A 25,855-nucleotide genomic window follows, 5' to 3' on the forward strand; every position below is an offset into this window, starting at 1 on the left:
TTCAGAAATACAGATTTTTTTGCTGTTGTTGTTTTTTGGTTCATGCTGCAGTTTAACACAAGTTAACAATTTCAGAGAAATTGTGGAATTAACTTGAACAGGTCGATAATTTTTTATGAATAAATGTATTTTTATAGATATTTACCTACATTAATAGATATCTTGTTGTCCCTAATCAAACAGATGACCCAAAGCGTCCACAGATCTGCTGTTCAAGTCCACGACATTATAAAAGTAACAGAACGTTCAAGTATGAATCTGTTCTATTTGTGGCTATTACCAGTAACCATAGCGACAGTGACTAAAGCATCAAATTTCAAAGATATCAAAGCCCAAAACGACACATTTGACACGACAAAAGGTGGCACTTGCAAACACATCGCGCAATTCGTGTATGAAAATGGTTGTAATGTAGTGGGGGTTGGGGGGGGGGGGCTATTACTCTCTTGTGCACCAGCTGGCATATGCAAATCATCACATTTAAAAATTTTACAATGGAAAAAAAATAGTAATAACTTAAGCTACTTATAGATTTTGCTGGAACAACATATTCACATAATTACGTAATAATTTGAAAATAAAGTAGTATGGTGTATTACATAACTGCTTGATATCAATGATAACATCTTAAAATGATCATGTCAAATTGAGACCGTGTTTTTTAAACTCTTTATTTGCATTGAGAAAAAGGTTAAATGAAACTGATCAAATAATTTATCAAGTAATCATATCACTCTTTGTCACACAGCCTTTGATAAACTACGTATTCGTTCCCTATCCAGGCACAACATGACAAAGCAACAAGTTCGTTTACATCGACAACAATAATCCGGTTGTAAAAGGATTACGATAATACTCTGATTAATAATCTACCATGTAAACAGATGTTTAGCTTAATCCGGCTAAAGTCATATTCGAAGTAACAGAAATCGAATTAAGATGTAGAGTATTTGTCTTTTTAGTCGCATTACTGAAGTGCAGTCTAGACACATACCTTTATTACCGACGTGTAGGACTTTTCGCAACATTTTGCGACAAGATATACATTACACACACTGCAGTGGTCAACCATTTGAAGGCACAAAAAAGAGCTTGCCTTCAAGAACCCCGTCGTCTGTTTGCACAGCGTGACAAATACTGTAATTAACAGAACTTGAAGCTTTCGGCAAATTAAACATGAAACACCCAAAACTGTAAATGGCATCATAACGAACACGAACTATATGTTTACACGTGAAATTCTGGAGGGGAACGTAATGACGTGCCATTAATCGATTATATGTATGATAACCACATAGACTGTATAACCAAGCGGCAACCTCCCGCTCTCTCTCATGAGGAGAAGTGCTCAGTAAAACAGATTTAGACAGATTTGTGAACAATATTTGAGAGAAATAGGCCTTTTGTGTACATATAAAAAGTCTTAGATCTTTGAGTTCAGCTCATGAAAAATGGGGGCAAAAACAAAAGTGTTGCGTTTATAATTTTGTCCAGTATAATTATATTACTGATGTCTCTTACATTGTTACATTGTGTAAATCACTTGGTATATATTATTAGTATATATTCTGCCCTGCTCCCACTAAAAGTCTACTGGACCAAAATCTACTCCCCATGTATATTAAACATCAAACACTGACAAAGAGAGGGTGACATTTTCACTGGCAGTGTGGACATAAAAAAGGTTTGGTTATGGGAATTTTGCCAATTTGTACCAGGATAGAACACAGTGTTATACTATAGTATGAGCAATAACAAACATTTTCAGTTGTAATTCAGTGTAGGAAACAATTCCATGTGCTTTAAGAAAGAATAAAACAACATTATTTAAAAAAAATTTAACATATATAATTCATTTGAAAAGTGCATTTGCCAAAAATCCCAAAGATGTGACACCAGTTTGCCCATGCAACTCTAACATGCACAAGCTTCACAAAAGCATAACCATCACACAAAAAAAATGTACATTCAGTTTGACACACATTGGGATTCTCCAAATACAGCAGATCATCTTCAGTGCATGCTTTTTTGGTTCCCACACTTCACAGGACCATATGAGCCGCTGAATCCACAGGATGAACGCAGCTCAGGCTTATTTGATTTGAGACCAGGGTCAGGTGGAGGAGTGGTCTGAATGTTCAGAAGCAGGTGGGGCCGGAGAGAGTGGGGGGTAGGGCCGAGGCTGGTCCAGATTCACATAGGTGATCTGGAGGTTGATGTAATGTTCCCCCTCTAAGCTGTAGTGGATGTCTTGAATGTCATTCACGAGATTAGGGAAATTTGGTCTCTTCTCAGGCTCAGGATTCCAGCACTGCAGCATGATGGACCACCTATAATACATAATCCAAAATGATAAATTACTCTTTATGGTCTTTTAGTCTATAGCCAATTATGAAGCTACATATAAATCTAAGTGTTTCTGTTGGGTTTTCACAGCGGTTTCTAAAAAAATGTTTTTTATTTATTTATTATTATTATCATATTAAATGTTTTATTTTTTTTCTTTATTGTGATCAACTTATAATGTTAGTAAAAGAATATGCTTTTTTTGTTTAATATTTTGACAACAACATGAATAATATATTTATCCTGCTTTACAACTTCACCATTATTTGTGGTTTTCTGAATGCAAAATAGGTGTTGCTGACATGTAAATGTGGACAGTTACATCAAAGAAAAAAGATACTTTAAAAGACATAATATCATAACATAAATATTAAAAAGCCAAAGATAATTTGTTTCTTCATGATATGACCCCTTCACAAATAAAAGGCAGGTAAAAAAAAAAAAAATCATACAGGGAATCCAAACAGTATTGTGGCTGTAGCAGTCGACGGCCCTGCATTAGATATGTTGTAATGTCATAAGGGTCCACATCAGGATACGGACTGGCCCCTCTCGTCATCAGCTCCCACATCAACACTCCAAAAGACCACTAGAGGGAATACAATACATGTTAAATATAGAATATAGAATCATACCTAGCTGCTGAAATGGAAATTACTTTATTGGATACATACCATTATTCTTGAAATGTTTTGAAAAGATTATACAATATTTAAACTTACCACATCTGATTTGGTGGTGAATTTCTGTGTCTGCAGGCTTTCTAAAGCCATCCATTTGACCGGCAGCTTTGCTTTCTTGCTGTCCTTGACACTGTAGTATTCCTTATCATAGACGTCACGTGCCATTCCAAAGTCAGCCACCTTCACTGTAAATGACTCATCCAGCCTAGGAAATGCAGTTTCATTACATTTGTTAGATATGTTGTGTCTATACACATTGTACTTCTATAAGACAACAAATCAGCTGTTTGTTACATTTTGGTGTATGCATACATTAACAGATAAAATTAGGGTGGCTTCTCTTACTTACATACAGTTACGTGCAGCAAGGTCTCTGTGCACAAATTTTTTGTTTGCGAGATACTCCATTCCTTTGGCAACTTGAAGCCCAAAGCCTATCAGGTCTTTCACTGTGGGATTCTGAACACGAAGGATATATTTTTTTCAATGCAAATGTTTAGTAAGTTTACATGATTTTACCTAGATTAAAATGTAATGCTGCTCTTGAGGGGTATCTATGGTCAAAGAATGTCTTGAGGTATATTTAACATCACGTGACATTGTTCACAAGCTGTTTTATTGATGCATTTTCTTGTGATTAAAACATTGCTTGAGCAATTATTTGAGACATAATATATTTCAAATACTTGTTCTGTTTTGTACTGTTTCATTCATGTTTAATTTGTGCTATAACTAGTAGTATGTAGGAAAAGATAGGATCATGTAATAAAATTGACCCTTTTAAAACTTAGACTTTCTTTCATATTCAAAGTAACAAAGCATAAAATGAATGTGCTACCCTCTGTTCAGAGCGGATAAAATGCCGAAGGTCTCCGTGTTTCATGTAAGGCAGGATCACCAGTGGAAGTCCATCACTGGGAAGCACAATGCCCAAGAGGGACAGGACATGAGGGTGGTGGAAGGCCTTCATAAAGATTCCTTCCTTTAAAAACTGCTCCACCTCCTCCAGATCAGTGATCCCTTTCAAAAATGTAAAACCATATTTACTGTTTTGTTTTCTATTATTCACAAGTTCATTATTAATGTACCCCTATTTAACAGTGTTCATGTACTTACGATTCAATGATTTGATGGCACAGTGGATCTCTTTTTCATCACTATCAGTAAGATATCCATGATACACTGTTCCAAAATGACCTTAGAAAGATTTGAGAAATATGCAAGTGTGGAATAGAAAGAGAAGGTACTGTAAGAAAGAGAAAAAGCAATGTAGCAAATCCAGAAGGATTGCCATTGCCCTATGATATGTACCTTTGCCGATGATTTGGTCATGCTGGATTTTAATCTTATTATGTGGGATCAAAACATTCTTCACCTCCTCCAACAGATCTGGCCGGAGAGCGGACATAGAGATCGTCTGAGATTGAATCAAGGGAGCTGCTGCAGAATCCATTGACCCAGCATACGGCAGACTGGAGAATGTTGCGCTCGAGCCTTGGAATGGAGAAACCATCAGACCTACAGTAAAGTGAAAAGTGAAAGTGACGTGACATTCAGCCAAGTATGGTGACCCATACTCAGAATTCGTGCTCTGCATTTAACCCATCCAAAGTGCACACACACAGAGCAGTGAACACACACACACTCACACACCATGAACACACACCCAGAGCAGTGGGCAGGCATTTATGCTTCGGCGCCCAGGGAGCAGTTGGGGGTTCGATGCCTTGCTCAAGGGCACCTAAGTCGTGGTATTGAGGGTGGAGAGAGCACTGTATATTCACAACCCCACCTACAATTCCTGCCGGCCCGAGACTCAAACTCACAACCCTTCGATTGCAAGTCCGACTCTCTAACCATTAGGCCATGACTTTCCCTGTTCGTGCACAGTTCGTGTTTATTGAAGATCGGATGCTCTTTATGAAGATACACCAAGTTGGGCTTCATACTCTTTCAATTATAGGTACCGTCTGGATGTTTAGAAAAAAAAAAAAAAAAACTTTAGGATCTGAATTTTAGGTTGTCTCACCTCTTCTGTAGTCACCATCAGGTGATCTGTCATAATTCTCCACCACAGTGCGAGTTGAATGCAACGATAGTCGAACCTGAGCAAGCGCAGCTGCTAACCAAACAAAAGTATTTTTTTTACATGCACATTCACCATTTTTTTAAATTCTGCTTTCAAGTATTATAATGACAAAATATTTTTACAACATTAAAAAATAAGCATATAATTTTGGAAAAGGTTTAGTTATTTTGACAGAACGCACTTACATTTCTTTTTCTTGCGCTCTCTTGCCATGGCTACGTAGGCCAGAGCTGCTCCCGCGCCAATTGCAGCCAAGATGCCCAGCACCATGCCCATAATAAAATTGCTGTTTGTAGTTACTACCACACCAATGTAATATTCTTCTCCGTTCACGAACAGCTGAGAAACACACATGACACAGCAGCACATCATGAATGACAGAAGCGGTGCCAACTTGAACTAATCAAGACTGAATTCAATAGACAGACTCTGACCTTAACTGGTGCCCCCTGGCTAGTGATAGTCAGATTTTTGGGGATCCTGCAGGTGATCTCATTGTCCAGAACTGTAGCTTTGCAATCCACTCCATTAATTGTCATAATGATTTTCATGCAATCAGACACCAGGGCTAGTTTTTTGTGCTGGAATAAAAAATTATTAGATTATGATACAATAGATCTGGAAGAATAATCTTACTGTCATAATTTTTGTCATAATTTAATTATAGTAAATCATTCATTGTGTTGTTTGTATTTTTTTATGTCTCTCTATTTTATGTATTCTGGCCAGAATTGTTTTTGTTCTGTTTGGACCAGGAGCGGACTGGCCATCTGGAGCACCGGGACTTTTCCCGGTGGGCCGCTGGCCAATGTGGGCCGGCCCACCCGGTACACAAATATATATATATATATATATATATATATATATATATATATATATATATATATATATATATATATATATATATTTTTTTTTTTTTTTTTTTTTTAATAACGGAAATCATAATATTACATCTCTTTTCTACACAAATGGATGATTGAGTCGCTCGCGCGTGTGCAGCTGCGACCGACAAGGAGTGTGTTGTTTGCATTTGAGTATTTTCCCCTCCCTCCCTGTTTAGTTTGGTCTACTTCATTGCGTATCTTGAAACACGCCCCCTTTCACGTCGTCTAATTTACAGAGAGAGAGAGACAGATTTATCCGGTACAGCGAATTTCTCTGAGCAGCAGGCCACTGTATACGTTCACTTAAAATATAACCAACTGTGTTTACGAGAATACTTGCAGAGACAATTATTTTGAGATAATTTTGTGTGTATGTGTTCATTCAGAAGTTATGATATGCGAAAGATGAATTAATTCTGTGTACACGCATTGTCTGAAATGCTGCTCTCGGCGCGTGCTTTGAACGAGTGCGTGCAAGCTCCGAACGCACGCGAATTGTTTAAAACGCTTGAATCAGCAAGATTTAGAAACAAGTGCAAACGATCAACTACGATCCGTTTCACCCCTTCAAGCGAGTGAACAATGCTCAAGTTAGGAATTTTACATCACTATTAAAGATAGCCCGTTGGTCAGGGCGGTGATATATTTTGGAACCCGACTGGAAAACACAAAAGCCCCGAGATGTCGGGCTAGCGATTTTACGAGCCCTGCACCTCAGATCTATCCAGTTTGTGAACCATTGGTTTCCAAACTGGTTTCGTTCAACAGAATAACTGATTATTTTAAAAGATTGACTCAAAAGAATCATCTGTTCACGAATGGGATCATGAACTTGTATTACTGATCCAAAGGTGATGTATTATTGAACATCTCGAATGAATAAAGACTTCAAATTCATCTGTACAGCACATAAAGCTATCGTTTGACTTTATAAACTTATATTTCATTCATTATTCATATGGATCTGTTAACTGAATGCAAATTGTCAGTTCTAGGAGAATGTGTTATTATGTGGTTGGCTGCTGTGGGCCAGAAAGTCCAGGGCCACTTTTTGGTCCCAGTCTGCCCCTGGTTAGGACCATATACAAGACTATATAACCATACAATATATGCAACCACTGAGACGTACATGCAGTGAGACTTCGTCCTGCCCTGGGCTGAGCTCAAGCACATTGCCTTCTGTTTCAAATGGGATGGGTTCTCCCTTAGCATGGCAGGTAAACGTCTGAGGCAGGAGTTCCTTGGCTCCATCCAGATCCACAGAGAGGATTCCCGTTGACTCCTCACATTCAGGGCTTTTACACTCTATCTGGTTGGGATTCCCTTGACTAACACACACCTAAGGTACAGCATTCAATAAGTTGCAACATTTAAAACATTTAAACATGGCTCTTCAAAATAAAAAATGAGTCCTACGGTTTGCACAGGTGCTGTGTTGTTGCCTTTGTAGTTAATTACTGCTTGGGAGACAGAGTCAAGGTTCTGACCGAAGATAGTGATTTTTGATCCACTTCATTGTAGCAGGACCCAAAAAAATACATAGTAAAAAAATTATCAATTTACTTTTAAAGACTCAATTTAAAAGTAAAACTGAATGTTTTGACTCACCTTCTAAAACCACAGTTGGGCGTCACAGTCGTCACCTCAGGATTCACCACATATCTGAATTTTTTTGTGGCTGAAATAGTTGATTCATCAATTAAAACCTTTACATCTACCTCTGAAGTCTCCTCAGCACCTTCAGACCTACAAACAACAGACGTCCCATCGCTGGAGATGCTGGAGAAACAACAGTGGGAAAATACTCAGAACTCAGTGGTTACAAACAATGTACTAGACTGGCACTCTTATATTTCTAAACCTTGACTTATAATTCCTAAACAGTGAATTTCATAACTTGGCACAATAACCTTTCAACAGGGCAACTTCTTTCTCCAAGGCTGACCGTTCTGCTTCCACCAGCATCCAGATATTTTCCTGACAGGGTGATCAGGGTTCCTCCAATCTTAGGTCCTAAGCCTGGATTGATATCTGTGATTTCTGGGGTCTTATGAGAGATAAGAGGTATGATAAGAGCTTTATCAATCTAAAATGGCAAAATACTACAGAGGAACTTTCATTTAACCAGTTCATCAGCAGCACGACCACAATCCAATATTTCTTAATAATCTGTCCATGTGTTAAACCATATTTAAGTTAAGTAATTAAATACACCAACACATTAACTTTCCAACACGAGGTAATAACATTTTGGACTTTGTTTACACCACACAGAGAGGAGCTTACAAAGCCCTCCCCCTCCCCCACCTCGGCGCCTCAGACCACATCACTGTCATGCTAATGCCTGCATACAGACCGCTCATTAAAGTCAGCTCATCTCAGAGCTGGAGATGAGGTGGGCCTGAGAACAGCCAGGGCCAACCTGTCCCGCAGCATCAGAGAGTCTAAGAGACTGCACTCCAGAAGGATAGCCCATCAATTCAGCGACAGCAGAGATACTAGGAACCTGTGGCAGGGGATACAGACCATTACGGACTACAAGCCCCCACCATGGACCTGTGACAACAACATCTCTCTGCTAAATGAGCTGAACACCTTTTTCAATCGTTTTGAGCAACAAAACAGCACCACTGCACAGAAGACTCCACCTCCTCCTGGCGACCAGGTGATGAGGTTGACCCCAGACAGCGTGAGGAGATCCTTCAGCAGGGTCAATGCAAGCAAAGCTCCGGGCCCTGACAACATCCCTAGGCGAGTACTGAAAGACTGCGCAGCAGAACTCACTGATGTCTTCACAGACATTTTCAACATCTCACTGAGTCAGGCTGTTGTTCCCACATGCTTCAAAACTACAACCATCATTCCAGTTCCGAAGAAGCCATCTCCATTCTGCTTCAATGACTACCGTCCTGTTGCACTTACTCCCATCCTCATGAAGTGCATGCATGCAAGTTTGCATATCGGTCCAACCGCTCGACCGATGATGCCATCTCCACTACCCTCCACTCAGCACTCACACATTTGGACAAAAAGGACTCATATGTCAGAATGCTGTTCATTGACTTCAGTTCAGCATTCAACACAATCATCCCTCAACAGCTTATTTACAAACTGATCCAGCTGGGGCTCAACACTTCGCTGTGCAACTGGCTGTTGGACTTTCTTACTGGAAGACCTCAGACAGTACGGGTCGGCAGCAACACATCCAGCACCATCACACTGAACACTGGGGCCCCCCAAGGATGTGTGCTGAGCCCCCTCCTCTTCACTCTGCTGACCCATGACTGCACACCATCACACAACTCCAACCTCTTTATTAAGTTTGCAGATGACACGACTGTGGTGGGTCTCATTAGCAACAAAGATGAGAGAAACTACAGGAGCGAGGTGAGCCACCTGGCCGGGTGGTGCAGTGAAAACAATCTCTCTCTGAACGTGGAGAAGACGAAGGAGATTGTTGTAGACTTCAGGAGAGCACACACTCAGCATGTTCCTCTGACCATCAACGGTGCGACTGTGGAGAGAGTGAGCAGCACCAAGTTCCTGGGTGTGCACATCACAGAGGACCTCTCCTGGACTGAAAACACAGCAGCACTGGCCAAGAAATCACAACAGCGGCTCTACTTCCTCCGCAAACTGAGGAGAGCCAGAGCCCCGCCCCCATCATGTACACCTTCTACAGAGGCACCATCGAGAGCATCCTGTCGAGCTGCATCTCTGTGTGGTATGGAGCCTGCAACGCATCCTGCCAAAAGACTCACAACGCATAGTGAGAGCAGCTGAGAAGATCATTGGTGTCTCTCTCCCCTCCCTCCAGCACATTTACGGAACACGTCTCACCCGCAAAGCGCTCTGCATCACAGGTGATCCCACTCACCCGTCACACAGCTTCTTCAGTCTGCTACCATCAGGGAGGAGACTGCGGAGTCTCCAGGCCAGGACCAGCAGACTGAAGGACAGCTTCATCCACCAGGCTATCAGGAAGCTGAACTCACTCCCGAACTTGCCCCCCCTCCCCTCTTCTCCCCCAGGCACCACTGAACTATGAACCCCCCCCCCCCCACACACACACACACACTAATATACGATGACATGCACCAGTCACCTTGTGCAGCATTGGTCTGCTCACTACCTCATTCTCCATGGAACTGACATCATTCCACTACCTCATCAATCAGTTAAATAAAATAACTGCTCTTGAGCCCTTTACCACTTTAATCAAACTTAATGAGCTTTTGTTTTTGCACTAAAAACCTTTTATCTGCACTGTTGTTCACTTCATTGATTTGCAATCTGCCTTTTGCCTTGCGCTGCTTTATTTAACTTTATTTTTAATTGTATTATATGTCTTTTTTTAACATTCCCTTATTGTATAGTTGTATCTACATTTTATATTTGATCTAGATTTTTAGGCTTTAATGTTAATGTTATCTGTATGCACCGGGGTTTGAGAGTAACACAATTTCTATTCTATGTATGTATGTACTGTACATGTGGAAGAATTGACAATAAAGCAGACTTGAACTTGACAGACTGAGAATGTTTTGCTCATTACCACAAAACTGAAGCCTTGTATGCTAGCATTCCCAGAGATGTAGTATCCACTTTCCACGCTCTTTTCATCCACTTGTATTGTTATATCAACAGTTTGCTCTGGGCCTGACACTTCACCATCAATCCTACATACCAGCCTGAATGAAGAATGAAAAATTACATTTATTAATACATTCATGTTGTTATTGTTAACCAAAAGTCTTAAAAAAAAAATTTTTTCATTGAAATGAACCTGCCATAAAATATCATATAAATTATAGATTAGAAAAAAAACTAATAAAAAGACTATAACTAAAATTACTATAAGAACTGATATTAAAAAAATAAAAGCTAATTCAAAATATTAATAAACACTATAATAGTATATAAATAATACTAAAATAACAACACATATGTATGTGTGAGGTTACAAAGGTTATCTGTCTCATAAACTAAAGGGTACTGGATATTTTTGGGTGGAAAAATGACAAAAATCCCCAATCTCTCTTTGATATCCATCTGCCACAACTCCCTGCTTCAATAGGAAAGAACTGTATTTATCTTTTTTTTTTTGTGGAGAAACTAAAATGTGTATGTGTTACTTACTGTGAACTCCTGCTTTTTTCTGGTATAACATTGCAGCTACTTTTTCCCACATAAACCTGATGAGAGGTTTGAGTGATAGCAGGTTGGGAAGCTGACTGAAAGTTCCAGCCGCAAAGAGTGATTTCACTCTTACCATTTGAGGGCATTGTGCTGGGGAAAAACTGAAAAGAAAAAGTGCAAAAAATCTAGTTTTAGGGTTATACATAAAGTTCTTAATAGCTTTTTAAACTAAATGCTTATGCTTAGATGCTTGAAATTTGCACAGACAAATAAAACTTGGTACATTTTTAATGTTTTTATAAGGAGTCTCTTACACTCACCAAGGATGCATTTATTTAATAAGAAATACAGTAAAAATTGTAATATTGTGAAGTCAGCACCAATTAGACATGTGCCGGTATTCGGTAATGCGAGATATCACGGTATTTAATATGCACGATCTTATTATCGTGGGCACTTCTAAATACTGTGAATATTTATATATTACACATTATTCAAAATTTGGAATGTATTTTAAGAATACTATTCCCATCAACTGGTCAAAATACACAACACTGCTGTATGCTGCTTGAAAGAGCTTGTGCCTGTAAACAAGCATGCATGAGAAGCACATGGGGGAACAAGTTGAATGTAAGCACATTCTCTCTCTGACAGCAGATGGCGCTAAACTGCAGAAAAAAGCATCCTTTACTCTGGAAACCCCACAAATAAAGCAGCTGCACTACTTTCTAAAACATATTTAAATAGCCATTAAAAATTGTGGATTTGCAATGGTGTTCATCACAGCCAAATACTTACATATTTAGACTTAATAGGCTATTTATTTTCAAAAAATTTTATTTTAATCTGGAATACATCATGCCCTAGAGCTTTGGTTCTTTATTGTTAATTCACACTTTCCATTAGGGCTTCATTAGTTAACATAGTTAACATTAGTTAATTCATTAGTTAACATAAACTGCCAATGAAAAATTCTTCTGAACATTCATTAATCTTAGGTATTCCAATATTTAATAACATGTTCGAAACATGTTAAACTTGTTAAAATCGAAAGTTGCAACTGTGTTATTTAATGAGCTGACATGAACTAAGACTTGTATTTTTTTAACAAAGATTCATAACTTCTGTAGCAAATGTAGCTATTGCTCATTGTGAATGTTAATGGTTAACTAACGAGGTCTTATTTTAAAGTGATACCTATAGGTCTTTATAGTTCTTTTGCACTTTAATCTGTGTGAAACTTTTAACTTTATATATTTTTCTGTATTGCTTTATTTTATTTAAATGTTCAGTTATTTTTTGTTAAAAAACGGTTATTTAACCTGTTAAACTGTATTATGACACCTTTTTGAAACTAAATTTCAATAACGTGATAACACCGTATACTGTGATAAAAGCATGAGCAATTAATCGCAACAGGAAAATTTTATACCGGCATATCCCTAGCGCCAATAGCCTTGTGGGCAGTGCGCCAAGTTACAGCACCATTGAGCTATGATACTGTCCTATAATTATAAAGGAAATATGACAAAAATAAATGTTTAATAAAAAGAACATCAAAAAGTTGAAATATTACTTCAATGTACAATTATATTTTCTATTTTGATATGTAATTTATTTATTTGAGCAGTCATTACTCCAGAGTCCAGTCCTTCAGATATCATTGTAGAAATCATGGAAGTATAAGACTTTTGTATAGTTTATTTAAAGTTTTATTTAAAGATTTTAATTTTAAATATTTTTTTCTAAGTACTGGGAAACAAAGTAACAGCAAACAAATGCTCAGCATAGCATCGTACTATTGTGTCACTACACAATTTTCATACTTCTGTTTGTTTTATTTAATTTTACTATCTAATATATGTGGAACATATTAAAAAAATAAAGGTTTCATGTTTCACTCAAATGACTTCACAGCCAAAGCTGGCATTCCGTCCAGTGTGAGACAGGGGTGAAAGTCCAACAGATTCTGTGGTTGTTAACACAGCCCTGCCCTGAAATGACTACAATGACTCTGAAGCAGCCTTCATATTATCAGTTCACACTCACTGTATATTAGAAACGCAAACTTAAAAGACAGACAGTTTATTGTGACATTTATTGCCCAATTATGCAATGTGTTACCTTGGTGATTAATGGAGGGCAAGAGTTGCTACTCCACTGATCCTTACACTGATGCATCTGGGAACAGACTCCATCACACCAGCCACATCCCATAAACTTGGGGGCTGCTAAACACACTGAACAATTAAGGAAATGGGCACAGCCTGGACCTCTGGGAGACACATTTATCAGCTGCACATACAAGATGAAGAGAGACAGGTTTGACAGGAAAATGCAGATGAAAACTATGAGTCACTTTTTGTCTGTATATTTTAAACATTAAACCTTTAATTCACTACTGATGGCTGATAAGCTTTTGAACTGTACAGAATACATGTGCATACCTTGTTTCCAACGACAAAGAGCAGAGACTCGGAAGAACGAACAGCAGCTTGTGACACTTTCTGCATTTCTTCCACAAGAGAGTAGTTGGCAAACACTACAAGGGACGATTTGCTCAGAATAACCTGAAAAGTAAAAGTATAAAGTTTTTTTTTTTGGTCTGTCAACAGTCAAAACTACACAGCATACATAGTCTCAGGTACACAATTATGAAATATACACAATATTTGTCCTTAAAAGAGCAAAAATTATTCACTGTTTCCATCCCATTTAAGGGAGCCAACAAAAGCCTGGCTTATGATCGTATTGGCCACTGACTTGCAGGAAAGATACAGTATGGGCTAACTATGAATAGGGATAGGATTCAGTGGAAGCCACTATGCAGTTGCAATTAAGCAATATATAATTTGCAAATCTTATTTAAAAGGTCAGAATTACGAGATATTATTTTTACATGTTGCAATTCAGTTTTTTTCCACCACGGAATACAAAAAAAAAAAAGTAAATAGCAACTTTTTATATCACAATTCTGATTTTTATTTACTTTGTGGACTTTGGAAAATGTGGACTTTTCTTCTCAGAACTGCAAGATATAAACTTTCATTTTTTTTTTTTTTTTTTTAATTGTGAATACCACTCAATTCTGACATTTTCCCTTTAAATTTTGAGTTTACACCTCAGAAAAAAGAATTGTGAAATATAAATGACTATTTAGGGGGAATGAGATGACAGATTGGTGTCTGAAACACTTTAAATAGACCTCAGCAACACATATGCTAGCTCCCCATTAAACTTCAGTAAGGTCCCAATCATTAAAATGGATTTAGTTTCTACCGCCAAAAAAAGCCCTAATAACCTGCAAAAGCCTTCCATCATCCGTGCCGATGTGTGCCACAGTCTTGGTCTCAATGGTAGTCACCAGAATAGAAGTAAAGAGCACATTGTTCATCTGCCTATTGAAGAAGTCCACTCTGTAGAAAGGCTTTGCCACCATTGTGGGCATACGGTAGCATTTCAAATCATCTGGGTTCTAGACAAAATAAAACAAAATATTGAGTGAATAGATATATTTAAAGAATATGAAAACATTTTCATGCAACTTTTCATTGTTTTGCAAGAATTGTTTTTTTTTTTTTTAAAGAATACACAGAAAGTGCCAATCTGACAAAATGAAAACTGCATAATCAGTAATTGCAACAATATACACTCTATATGTTCTGCCTGCATTTGAAGCTCAATGGACTGTTAAAAAAACAGCAACATTATTGTACACTTTGTCAAATGTGAACATTATTCCTCATTGTCCATTTCCTGTGCCATGTTTGTTTCAGATTTTTTTTACTGACTTCAAAAGGGTGACACTGTGACAAAAAAAATATACTTTAACAGCAACCCCAGTGAAAAGGAAGCAACAACTTGTAAACGGAAGGCTACAGACACCATCTGGCAGTAATAAATTATTTCCTGCCCCTAAAGCTTGAACCCTTGTACCAAATTAAGATTTGAGAGATATGTGCAGTCTGTTAGTGGTAGCACTCACTGAATAATTAGAAAGTAAACATGTACTGTCCAGTCAGGATTTCATTTCCATTGCTATAGAAATGAATAAGCTTAAGAGCAGATGTCATACCATTTATGTTGACTTTTTTGCTCCCATGGTAAACAAATGTTAAAGTTTTCTAACTTTCCAATGTTTCAATAAAGATTTAAAGATACCTTAAAAGTATAATTAAAGTTGTTTTGTGATATTTCAATTCTTCTGAAATAATATGATAACTGTGAGATTAATTTTAGTTATTGTTCACTGGAAATCTGGACCTACATCAAGGAGGCAAATTCATAAGAGTTCATAACATCAATTATTCTTTTGTTGTCAGAATTATGTGCTTTTGAAACTGTTCAGTTCTCCAGCCTGGTGATCCAGTGGTTATCAGCACATTCTTCAGAATTTCCCTTTGGAACGTTGAGTAAATAATGAACGATTTTATTTTTCCAGAACAACTGATAAACGGATTAAAATATTTAGGAAAATATGTATAAAAAAAGTTAAATATTAATGGAAAAACACAAAAACTATGTAAATCAGATGTACATGGTGGAATGTCCAGAAAGTATTAACAATGGACATGTTAAAATACATATTTATAACTACAGGACATTGCATTGTAAATTTGGTTTTATTTCAGCCAACCTCCTCAGGATCCCTGTTTCGACTGGTTAAAAACAAACTGTTGACGTCAGTATTGAACATCCTGACACTACATGCTTTTCTTGATTTATCACCTCTGGCTCATTGCCTGTTTAAGACTGTACTCAACACAACTATCTGCCACAGAAAGTTCAGTCTAACAGTAAGGTATTGCGTGACGTATTACAGTTCATGTACGAGCATGTGGCGGCTGGAATCAAATAACAGTGTATGATAAAGCCTGACTCTCACAGAGTGATCCCTGAGCAAGTGCAGCCACACATGAGTTTAAACGAAAACCAAATGTTTTTGTGAGTCATTTCCTGAAACTGGCTTCACTAACTATCAAATATTCTATGGTCCACTCCTTTAAGGTATAGGTTGTGAAATATAAACAAGACCAATTATACAAACCCTTTAAATAACACAATATGGGGACAATGTACACGAAAGAGAATAACTAAGATGGTTTTGGCAGAGTGTTCTGGAAGTTACTGTAACATTACTAGGGCGTGGTTTCTATGTTGCTAAGGGGCTCATAGGGTTCCTAGTGTGTTCTGGGGCAAATGCTATGGTTTTTGGGGGGTTGCTAGGGCATTAAGAACATTTCTAAGCTGTTCAAACCAGCCCAATTGCTAAACAATACTCGACTAATACACTTTAGATCCCCGTTGGGTATCACCTATAGACTGAGCTGGGTAGATTCCTTAGAAACGGTAGTCTGTTCCAGTGTTGGGGAGAAACTAGTTACATGTAACGGCGTTACGTAATTTAATTACAAAATTAATGTAACTGTAATTAGTTACAGTTACTAAGAAAAAATGAGTAATTAAATTACAGTTACTTATGAAATTTTTAACGATTAAAAAGGGGATTACATTTGAATATTTACACACATCCACATACAGATTTAACTGATTTCTTTCCCAAATTGCACTGACTATTATGAGACATACGCCCTAATAATTTCCGGGATGCGGAAATACAGTCTGGTTCATAGAATCCAGTCATAAAAACGAAATGCCTAACGCGGACGGAATATCCCACATTTTGGATGACTAAATCAAAAGTAGGTCAGTACACTTGAATCAAAACATGACATCGACTAGTGTCTGTGAATATTAAGCTCCAAAAATGCAATATATGACTTGCACGTTCCGCGTGTCTGTGGAAATCAGGCGCGGACTGGACACCGGGAGAACCGGGACAATTCCCGGTGGCCTGGCAGCCGATTTGGTCCTCTATTTTAATATTATTATTGTATAATTGCCTGCCGAATGTACTAAAGCGATCATTTGCGAATCCGCCATTTAATAATTAAATCTCTAAAAAGTCATGAAGTGTTAGTCATGACTCGCGCGCTCTCCGCGCCTCCGCCAAACGATTTGGATTAGACTCAGAGTAATCAATGCGAGAAAGAGAAAATAGAGTGGACTGTGGAAGCGCACAGCTGGAGCAGAGAAGCAGAACTACTGTTCAGGGTTTCAGGTCAGTTTCATCTGTAAAGATGCTTTTTTGTCTTTGTTTTTTTATTTATTTGATCAAGCAGCAGCACGTTGCTCATCAGTCATCACTCAAAATACTATTATACTATTATTATAAACGTTATTATTAACGTTTTATTATTTTACTATAAACCCAGAGAAAATGTTTAGCTACTATTGTTTAACTGTGGTAACCAAAAATGTAAAATTATTTTACAAATTTAATTATTTAAAAATAAATACAAATCCATTTGCAAAATAAAAAACAAAACAAGGTTATTGTATTTTTATAAAGGCTAATAAAAGCATGGTCAATTTTTGTAAGGGAAAAACATGACTCGTGTACAGTATTAGGATTTTTCTATAAACATATTGTAGTATTGAAGAGTATTGTATTGTAAAGTATAGTTTTGTTCAATCTTGAGTATTAAAGTCATGAGAGAGATGGATAACAGGGCAAAATAAAGAGACTGAAGAGAAAAATGGAAGTGAAGGTGCAGTTCAGGAGAGAACTTTTAATTATTTTGCATGTCCCCAAATTAAAGATTTAAACCTTTTTTATGTCAGGTCCATAAAAAAAAAAATAGTTTTGTCCATGAATTTGTTTGTATGAGTTTGAATTTTCCAGTCTGAATTTTTTTCCCAGTCCGCCCCTCCTGAAAATTAATGGCAAATACATGGTTTCATTTACTACACATAGGCCTACTGAAGCTCGCAGACCTCTGCCGCCTCAATATAGGAGTACACGAGCACATAAACATAATTTCTAGAACTGCTCTGTCACTTCATGCATTTTACTTATTTTGAGAAAACTATCATCATATCATATACAAAGAGACAGCAGTTTAAAAAAAACACCAATGTTTCAGGAGTTTATTATACAGAATATGACACATGCTTATTAGATAACTGTATTTGAATTGATATATATGCTTTTATTTATTATTATTTAATTTTCACAAATTTAGAAAAGTAATCAAAAAGTACTCAAAAGTAATTAGTTACATTACTTTAATAAAGTAATTGAAAAAGTTACACTACTATTACATTTTAAACAGGGTAACTTGTAATCTGTAACCTATTACATTTCCAAAGTAACCTTCCCAACACTGTCTGTTACTGATTCCACATTACATGACAAAAAAATGGATTTAGTTGCATAATCCATTACATTACACCGACATTTTAGGTAATGTGATCAGAAATTTTTTTGATTACTTTTACATTACATTTGGCCTAATTTGTTTATGACATTAACTCAGATAGGATAATCTTGTTCCATATTGATATAAAAAATACAAAGAGTAGGAAAATATATTCCATTCATTGTAATTAACAACATGACATAAACATTACATCAAGGTTTTCCAAACTGGGGTTTGTATAGGAACTGCAGGGGCTTTGCGAGTATTAATGAAAAGCTAATAATTAATAAATCATAATTTATTATGCTTATTCATCGGCAGGGCAAGCAGCCACGGCGCTCCACTCCATGGCAGTGCTACAAGTCTTCCAGGCCAAACTTCTCGCCGCCACTGATGAGTCTGGCCCGGATGTCGCCATGCTCAGGGAGCTGAGAAGTGCAACGGACTTGGCACTGCGTGCTACCAAGAGCACTGCACAGGCTATAGGGCGCTCGATGGCTAACCTGGTCGTCCTGGAGCGCAACTTGTGGCTTAACCTCATGGAGATCAAGGATGCTGACAGAGCCCAGTTCCTGGATACGCCGATCTCCCCCAGCGGCCTCTTCGGTCCAGCGATTGAAGGGTTCACTGAACACTTCACGGAGGCACAGAAGTCATCCCAGGCGATGCGACACTTCTTGCCAAAACGCGCTTCATATGCCACTGCCAGTCGCCCCAGACAGGTGCCGACTCGTCAGCCTCCCAAGCAAGTACCCGCTGCTACCGCCGCTGCCCAGCCTGTGGAATCCGAGCCCCGACACCGTTCTCGCTCGGCCACCAGATGGTTTCGGTTCCCTAAATGCATGTTGGACCCTGCGCCGCCGCCGTCATCCTGATCTACAGGTAAGAAAGAGGAGGGGGCTAAGTCTTGCTGCGGCCGGACCACCCCCCAAACTGCCCCGTGTGTTTTGCCGTCCATCTCCAGGTGTCGACGAAGTTGTTTTTGCTGCAAACAATGGGCCCTTTTTAGCACCCAGACAGCAAAGTGCTGTTATAGCGCACACACACAAAAAAAAAAAAAACGGCAGACAAACACTCCAGTTAATCCAACCTCTGTCCATCCGGGCCTCACAATGGCAAGCCATTCCCGGGGTATCAGATTGGTTCATGGGAATAATAAAACACGGCTGTTCCCTTCAGTTCGCACGACCACCACGCTTTCGCGGGGTGGTCACCACTTTGGTGCACAATGAGAACGCTCATGTTCTTCGTGCCGAAGAATAAAAATCTGCTGGTGAAGGGAACTATAGAAGTTGTTCCCCCAGCGCACCGCGACTCAGGGTTTTACAGCCGTTACTTCTAGTTCCCAAGAAGGATGGCGGGCTGCGCCCCATCCTCGATTTAAAGGAGCATTTCACCCGTGGGAACATTGACCTTCATTGAAAGTGGGTCATATATGTAGTCGAAATCTATTAAAATTTTCGAATTTGGTGCCTTTTTGACAGAGTTATTACAGAAAGTAACTTTAGGGCTCATTTGTATGGAAAACCACAACTCCCACAATGCAACACATTTGCACAGCTCCTGAAATATGTCTCCAGGACGCCTCTGTCCATATGCGGGGTGAAACTAGGATGGTTCACAACACAAACATCCATGTCCTTGTCTGCCTCAGACATTTCTTTGAGGAGAAATTGGCATCTTTCAAATTCTTGGCAGCAGACGGACTCTAGCTCTGTGTCCATAGGCGCACAACGAGAGCACAGGCACCACCAGTCCGCACCAGCTCGAGCACGCCCGGGCTCCTCGGACGCGACAGGCAGGTCTCCGGCCTCGGCTGCAGCCGCCGCCTCCTGTTCCTCCATCAGCCTCAGCTGCTCTGCGCTATATTGTGGCTCGTATAGATAGCCATGAACATCTGTTTCGAGCAACAGACTTTGAAAATCCTCTTCTTCCATATCATGAGTTGTTCCTCCAGCCATTCTCGTAAATCTGACTCCATAAGCGCTTGTTAGCTTAGCTACATAGCTTCCAAACAAGATGGCGGATTTTCGTTTCTGTAAGTTTAGTCGCACCCACTGATCTGTAATAGGCCTGTAGGGTGAGTGGGTCCCACCCCCTGGAATAATAATAAGCTAGTGTGTGTAGTCTCTACACTTTTCAATGAATTTTGACTTTTAGCAAAATGACTATTTTTACGTCATAATAAGCAGGAAGTAAAACACTTAAATCCTTATTTCTCCCATCTCAGGGAAAAATAAAGGAAAAATCCATGATCATTATAATATATGACTGGGTTTCTAACAATACAAAGCTAAATGCAAATGGGTGAAGTGATCCTTTAAGACATCTGAACCGTGCCCTCATGAGACGGCGCTTCTGCATTACAAAACACAGAAGACGATCAAGAGCTGAATCTGCTTTGCCCAGTGAGGGCACTAAAAGTCTACATAGAGTGTTCTGCGCCGATAAGGCGATCAGAGCAGCTCTTCATATGCTTTGGAAACCGTGCCAGAGGGTTACTGGTCTCAAAGCAAAGGCTTTCGAAGTGGATTGTGGACGCAGCCTACTCTTCTTTGGGCCTGCAAAGCCCAATTGGAGTAAGAGCCCATTCGACGAGAGCAGTGTCTTCGTCCTGGGTATGGTCTAGTGGTGTGACTATCGCAGAAATTTGTGCGGCGGCTGGTTGGATCTCGCCGTCCACATTTGCTAGATTTTATAATCTAGACGTCCCGGCACTTCATGCTAGGGTACTTTCTGTGTAAAGGTCACCTTTTTGTTCCTCATTTGCATGCTCTTGGCCATTCTTTGCCCAAGACTCAAACTCTGCTCGTATGCACTCGGTCCCTTTGGTACTGAGGCGATACGAACACGGGATGAACAGGCTAGGCCAGACGTAACCTCATTGAGCTTATTCTGCTCCTAGTTGCTATAATCATATATTGGTATCACGGTATCACAGTATGATTGCGTTGGTCATCCCCACTTCTTAGCATGACGTGATTATACTGGGTTCCCATAAGCGTCTTCGACGCAGTATGAGTGAAGTATTGAACTCGGTTACTAACGTAACCTCGGTTCCCTGAAATACTGCGTTCCTTGCCATGCAAAAAGGCTGCACGACTCAGTCGTCTATTCAGTCGAAGTAACCTGAATTCCTGTGGCGAAGCGGCCAATATATAGCCAGATCCCCCGCCCATTTTGGCAGGCTTTGGCAGGCTTCGCTTCCATAGGTTCGTGCAGCACCGCTGCCGAGCCATTGGTTTTTTTTAATAACACTGCACGAACCAATGGCCATGCATTTTCACTGCGTGATTGAATAAGGCTTCAGTTCAGGAGAAAAAAGGAGTTTTTCCCATAAGCGTCTTCAACGCAGTACTCATTCCCGTATTTCAGGGAACCAAGGTTACGTTAGTAACCGAGTACGTTTTATCATTTTTTAATCCTTTCAGTCACTCTCCGTGTCTGGCAGTAGCACTTTTAGCTTAGCTTATCATAGATCACAGAATCTGATGAGACCATTGGCATCTCGCTCAAAAATAACCAAAGAATTTTTATATTTTTCCTATTTAAAACTTGACTCTTCTGTAGTTACATCGTGTACTAAGACAGACGGAAAATCAAAAGTTGAGATTTTCTAGGCTGATATGCTAGGAACTAGAGGTGTAACGATTCACTCGTTTTCTCGATGCATCGGTTACAAACCCTGATGATTCATATGCATCGATCTTGAAACATGATTTTTGAATCGTGAATTGCCGATCTTGGACAGTAATCGATTTAAAACGCTAAGAATCAAATGAATCGCGATTTCTAAAACGATTCAATGCTTTCAAAATATATACACATTAAATTACTATACTCATGAATTAATGGAGACCTTGAACAGTGTTAGTGCCTCACATCTATCCTTCATGTGCTCCACTATTACCGCCCGAGACTGTCACAAAAACTCACCTCATGTGGGCACATTTCACAGGGCTGAAAATGGCACAATCCCCGAGAGAGCCGCTCCGTCCGATTTGAACAGCAGGACTCCTCCCCTTTCTTAATCTCACTGTTCACCTCCTCTATTGGAAATGCACATAAGGCAGACTTTCTGATAGGATTCCCCTTTTCATCTGTTTCAGCAAACACCCCATAAAGAATTGGGTGGTCCATTTTCACTCTTAGTTCCTCAGCCAGCTCCTTGCCTGCCGTACCGAAATGAGCAGCTTGAACTGAGTTGAACACAATATCCTTAATCCACGAGCTCCTTCTCCTGCGTTTGGGCTCAAAGCGGCACTCCAGAAGAATTTCCCTGTACATCCAAGGCTCGCTGTCCATGATGGGCAGCCGTCCCAGATGGGTCTGTAACTTGGTGTTTGGTTTCATTGGGTTCTCCCACTGTACAGATAAGAAATACACATATTCTTGCGTAGAGAACGTATAGATGTAGTCGATTTTAAATGTATCCTGTAATTCAGGAAGAACTGTCAGTCCCTTCACTTGGCTGTCAAATCCATCTTCTGTGGCAAGCAAGCGACGAACAGAAAGGGACTGTTTGCCAAAAGATCCAGCAATGTTGGTATCGATGGTAGCTGCAGTAAAGAAATACGTTGAAAACCCATCATTGACCGCGCTGACCTTTGTTCCCAGAGGACTAGCAACACAGTCAGGACAATCTAAGTGTGAGTTGGCCCTTTTATCAAAAAAACATTTAGTGTTTGAGGGGCTTCCGGTTTGATTTAGTTCAAGCATGTTACAGACTCCATACTGTGTGCTCCCACAGACATACAGGTAGTCCAAATAGCCCTGAGGCTCTAAAATAAGAACTTGGTTATCTGTGTCCAGTGGTGTTCCCGGTTCATTCTCAATATCACAATGACAGGTTTCACAATCTGAACTGCCAACTGGCCCTGTTCTTATTTTCCATAGTTTGGTGAGATTTTTGTCCAAGGCTTCAACCACATTTTTAGAGGCCACATAAACCTCATTAAAATTTTCATTAACAACTATGTTCTGTATGGCTTTTGCAGTTTGGAAAAAAGAGACAGGGTAGGTAACAGAAAAGTTTACATTCATTTGCGGGACTGTAGGACAAGATTTCAGTGCACAGGTCAGATGTATCTGCAACCAGACACATTTTAACAAGGTCCTGGGGCTGATGAGCATCTCTGCTGTCCTGAGGTGAAAAGACTTCACTGCTACTCCAAACACATGATCAAGATAACCTTTGAACAGAAAAAAAGACAAAAACAGAAGAAAGAGAAATTAATATGTACACTGTAAAAATGCTTTTGCCGTTATGCCAGAACATTCATTCCGTCTGTTTGCAGTATCTTGTCAGTAACTTGGCAAAAAGACTACTAAGAACAACAATGAAAAAAAGGGCTTTTTATTATATAGTATTTGATAAATAAACTCTGATTTCCAGTACTGAAATTAAAGTGTGATGAAATTTTGACACCAAATTTTACTTTTAAAATAAAATGATGAAATTATGTTTTCATTTCAGTTTAATGGGATTAATTTTGTACAATATGTATGTTATAGCTAAAAGATTATGCATCATACAAATACTTAGCACACAGCAAACCATAGTTTCCACCAAAACAGACTACATTATGCATTTGGCTGCTCGAATCCAAAAAAACATTTTATTAGTTAACACCATACTATAGGCTAGTTAAACTGTAGTAACCTGGTAGTCACCACTGTTATCAATAATATAAATAAATAAACACAGCTTGAAGGCGTTCCTATGTTTGGTACTTTAATTTTTGGTTATGGAAACTATGGTTAGGGAATTTTGTGCATTTGACATAAGATGACTGAATTATTACGCAATTTATCTTTGAGACGACGATTTTCACTGTAATTTAGGTTTTAGGAAAGTAGCCAACATAAACTCAAATCTCTTGTCAAAAAAAATGAATAAGCAACTCGCAATTTATAACAAGCGATAAACAAACATGTCACAGAGTACGCAGCTTTGATTTTCACGGAATTGAAAATACATTTAGACTAGCTCGCCTATATACAAAGAAATGATAACTAAAATGTTACCTGTTTCGCGTGTATGTTACAAAACGTCTAAGCACTAAAAGGAGAAAATGTATTTTTGATTATAAAAAGCATGTGAATTTACCTGAGGCTCACCTGTGGCCTTTTACCTCTTTCCCTGAAATCCAATGAAGAGTGAACGTGCGCACATAAACGTCAAACTCCCAAACGGTAACAGTGGTTGTTCTTTAAATTGTAATTACCTGAGAGGAAAAATCTCACAAGATGAACTGGTTTCTTCGTACAGGACAGTTTCGACCTGTATTAGCGTTAGATAGAGAACGCGGTCAATGCCCCATTCACAGAACACGCCTAAACACCTCATAAGGAAGTTATGTTGCTCAATCCTTCCCCAACCTAAACATCCCCTCAGGGATTAAAGTTAAAATTAAGTCAGGCACACCCCTTTCCTTGTCTAAATAGCATTTAAGCAGATATAAAATGTATGTCTACAAACATTTGGATTTCCTCGGCTTGTGTTTTTGAGAGCAATGTGTTTTTTTTTTGAAGGAATGCAGAGCATAGTTTCCATTCAGGCTATAAACTCTTCTGGGGTGTGGGCTGCTGGGTTACGTCAGTATTCATTTTAATAAATGTAATGGAAATGTTAGCCAGCATCCAATCCACGTTACACCATACCTACACACATATATACATTAACTAAAGGTTTATATTGCCACATTGGTTTCGCTAATTTATATATCTAGTTTTCTATTTATTATTTTATCTTTATATAATATTTGCTATGTACTATACTATATTATATTAAAATTATAATATTATTACCGATATATTCAAATTCAGGTTTGAAACTATCCTTCCAAAATGCGGGTTTGGGAAACACAGTTTCCACATGGTGGCGCCACAACCTGTACATTTAAACAACATATCCTAAATTAAGAATGCTTTTGTAACATGCTATCCAAATGTATTCCTGTTTGAAAATGAATAAATTAAAACAATATTCTATAAAATATACCTACTCACTCTCTAGATTGTATTTTTTATGTTGCAAAATATTAAACAATACTTAAAACATGCATGAAATGTGTCAGTAATTTATGCCAGTGCAATAAAACACAAATGGCACAAATAGCAAATGTAGATGCTGATGTAATTGATTATAGTTACACATGTAATATCAGTTACATGTGCATTGGAACTAGTGTTACTTTGCTTGAAAGAGAAATTTCTAAATTTGCAGAGAAAGTATACTTCTCTGTTCATTACTGTTTTTGAGAACAGCTCAGCCTGTTATTAGCCTAAACAGCCCATTTTGGAAAGCCAGTTGAGGCACAGAGGTCATCCAGACTTCCTTTTGTCAGCTCAAACTCTGTTTGGGGTCTGTTCCGATCTCTTTAGCGTGTGTCTGTTTGCCAGAACGAGTAGAATTAAAGTTGTTGTTAAACTCAGTTGCCAGTAAACTAC

At 38.7% G+C, this 25,855-nt stretch overlaps 1 protein-coding gene across 6 annotated transcripts; it reads right to left on the bottom strand.

Moving 5' to 3' along the window:
* Window positions 1-1,815: 1,815 nt before the first annotated feature.
* On the bottom strand, window positions 1,816-24,753 carry mst1ra (macrophage stimulating 1 receptor a). Of its 6 annotated transcripts, none has more exons than XM_059570672.1 (21): window positions 24,631-24,753; window positions 22,340-23,595; window positions 14,443-14,616; window positions 13,589-13,711; window positions 13,266-13,436; window positions 11,142-11,302; window positions 10,558-10,693; window positions 7,913-8,049; window positions 7,611-7,781; window positions 7,419-7,512; window positions 7,132-7,341; window positions 5,553-5,699; window positions 5,304-5,457; window positions 5,059-5,148; window positions 4,341-4,523; window positions 4,146-4,226; window positions 3,868-4,049; window positions 3,379-3,488; window positions 3,069-3,234; window positions 2,799-2,935; window positions 1,816-2,330 (listed from the first exon to the last, which is right to left on the bottom strand). In XM_059570672.1, the coding sequence occupies exons 2-21, from the start codon at window positions 23,534-23,536 to the stop codon at window positions 2,114-2,116; spliced, it is 4,041 nt and encodes a 1,346-aa protein (XP_059426655.1). In that variant the 5' UTR covers window positions 23,537-23,595; window positions 24,631-24,753; the 3' UTR covers window positions 1,816-2,113. The 6 variants fall into 6 exon arrangements, with proteins under 6 accessions (XP_059426655.1, XP_059426653.1, XP_059426654.1 ...); XM_059570670.1 differs by having other exon boundaries at window positions 4,341-4,547; XM_059570671.1 differs by having other exon boundaries at window positions 5,059-5,151.
* Between the last annotated feature and the right edge of the window lie 1,102 nt (window positions 24,754-25,855).

This window comes from Carassius carassius, chromosome 17 (assembly GCF_963082965.1).
Source record: "Carassius carassius chromosome 17, fCarCar2.1, whole genome shotgun sequence".
Lineage (NCBI taxonomy): Eukaryota > Metazoa > Chordata > Actinopteri > Cypriniformes > Cyprinidae > Carassius > Carassius carassius.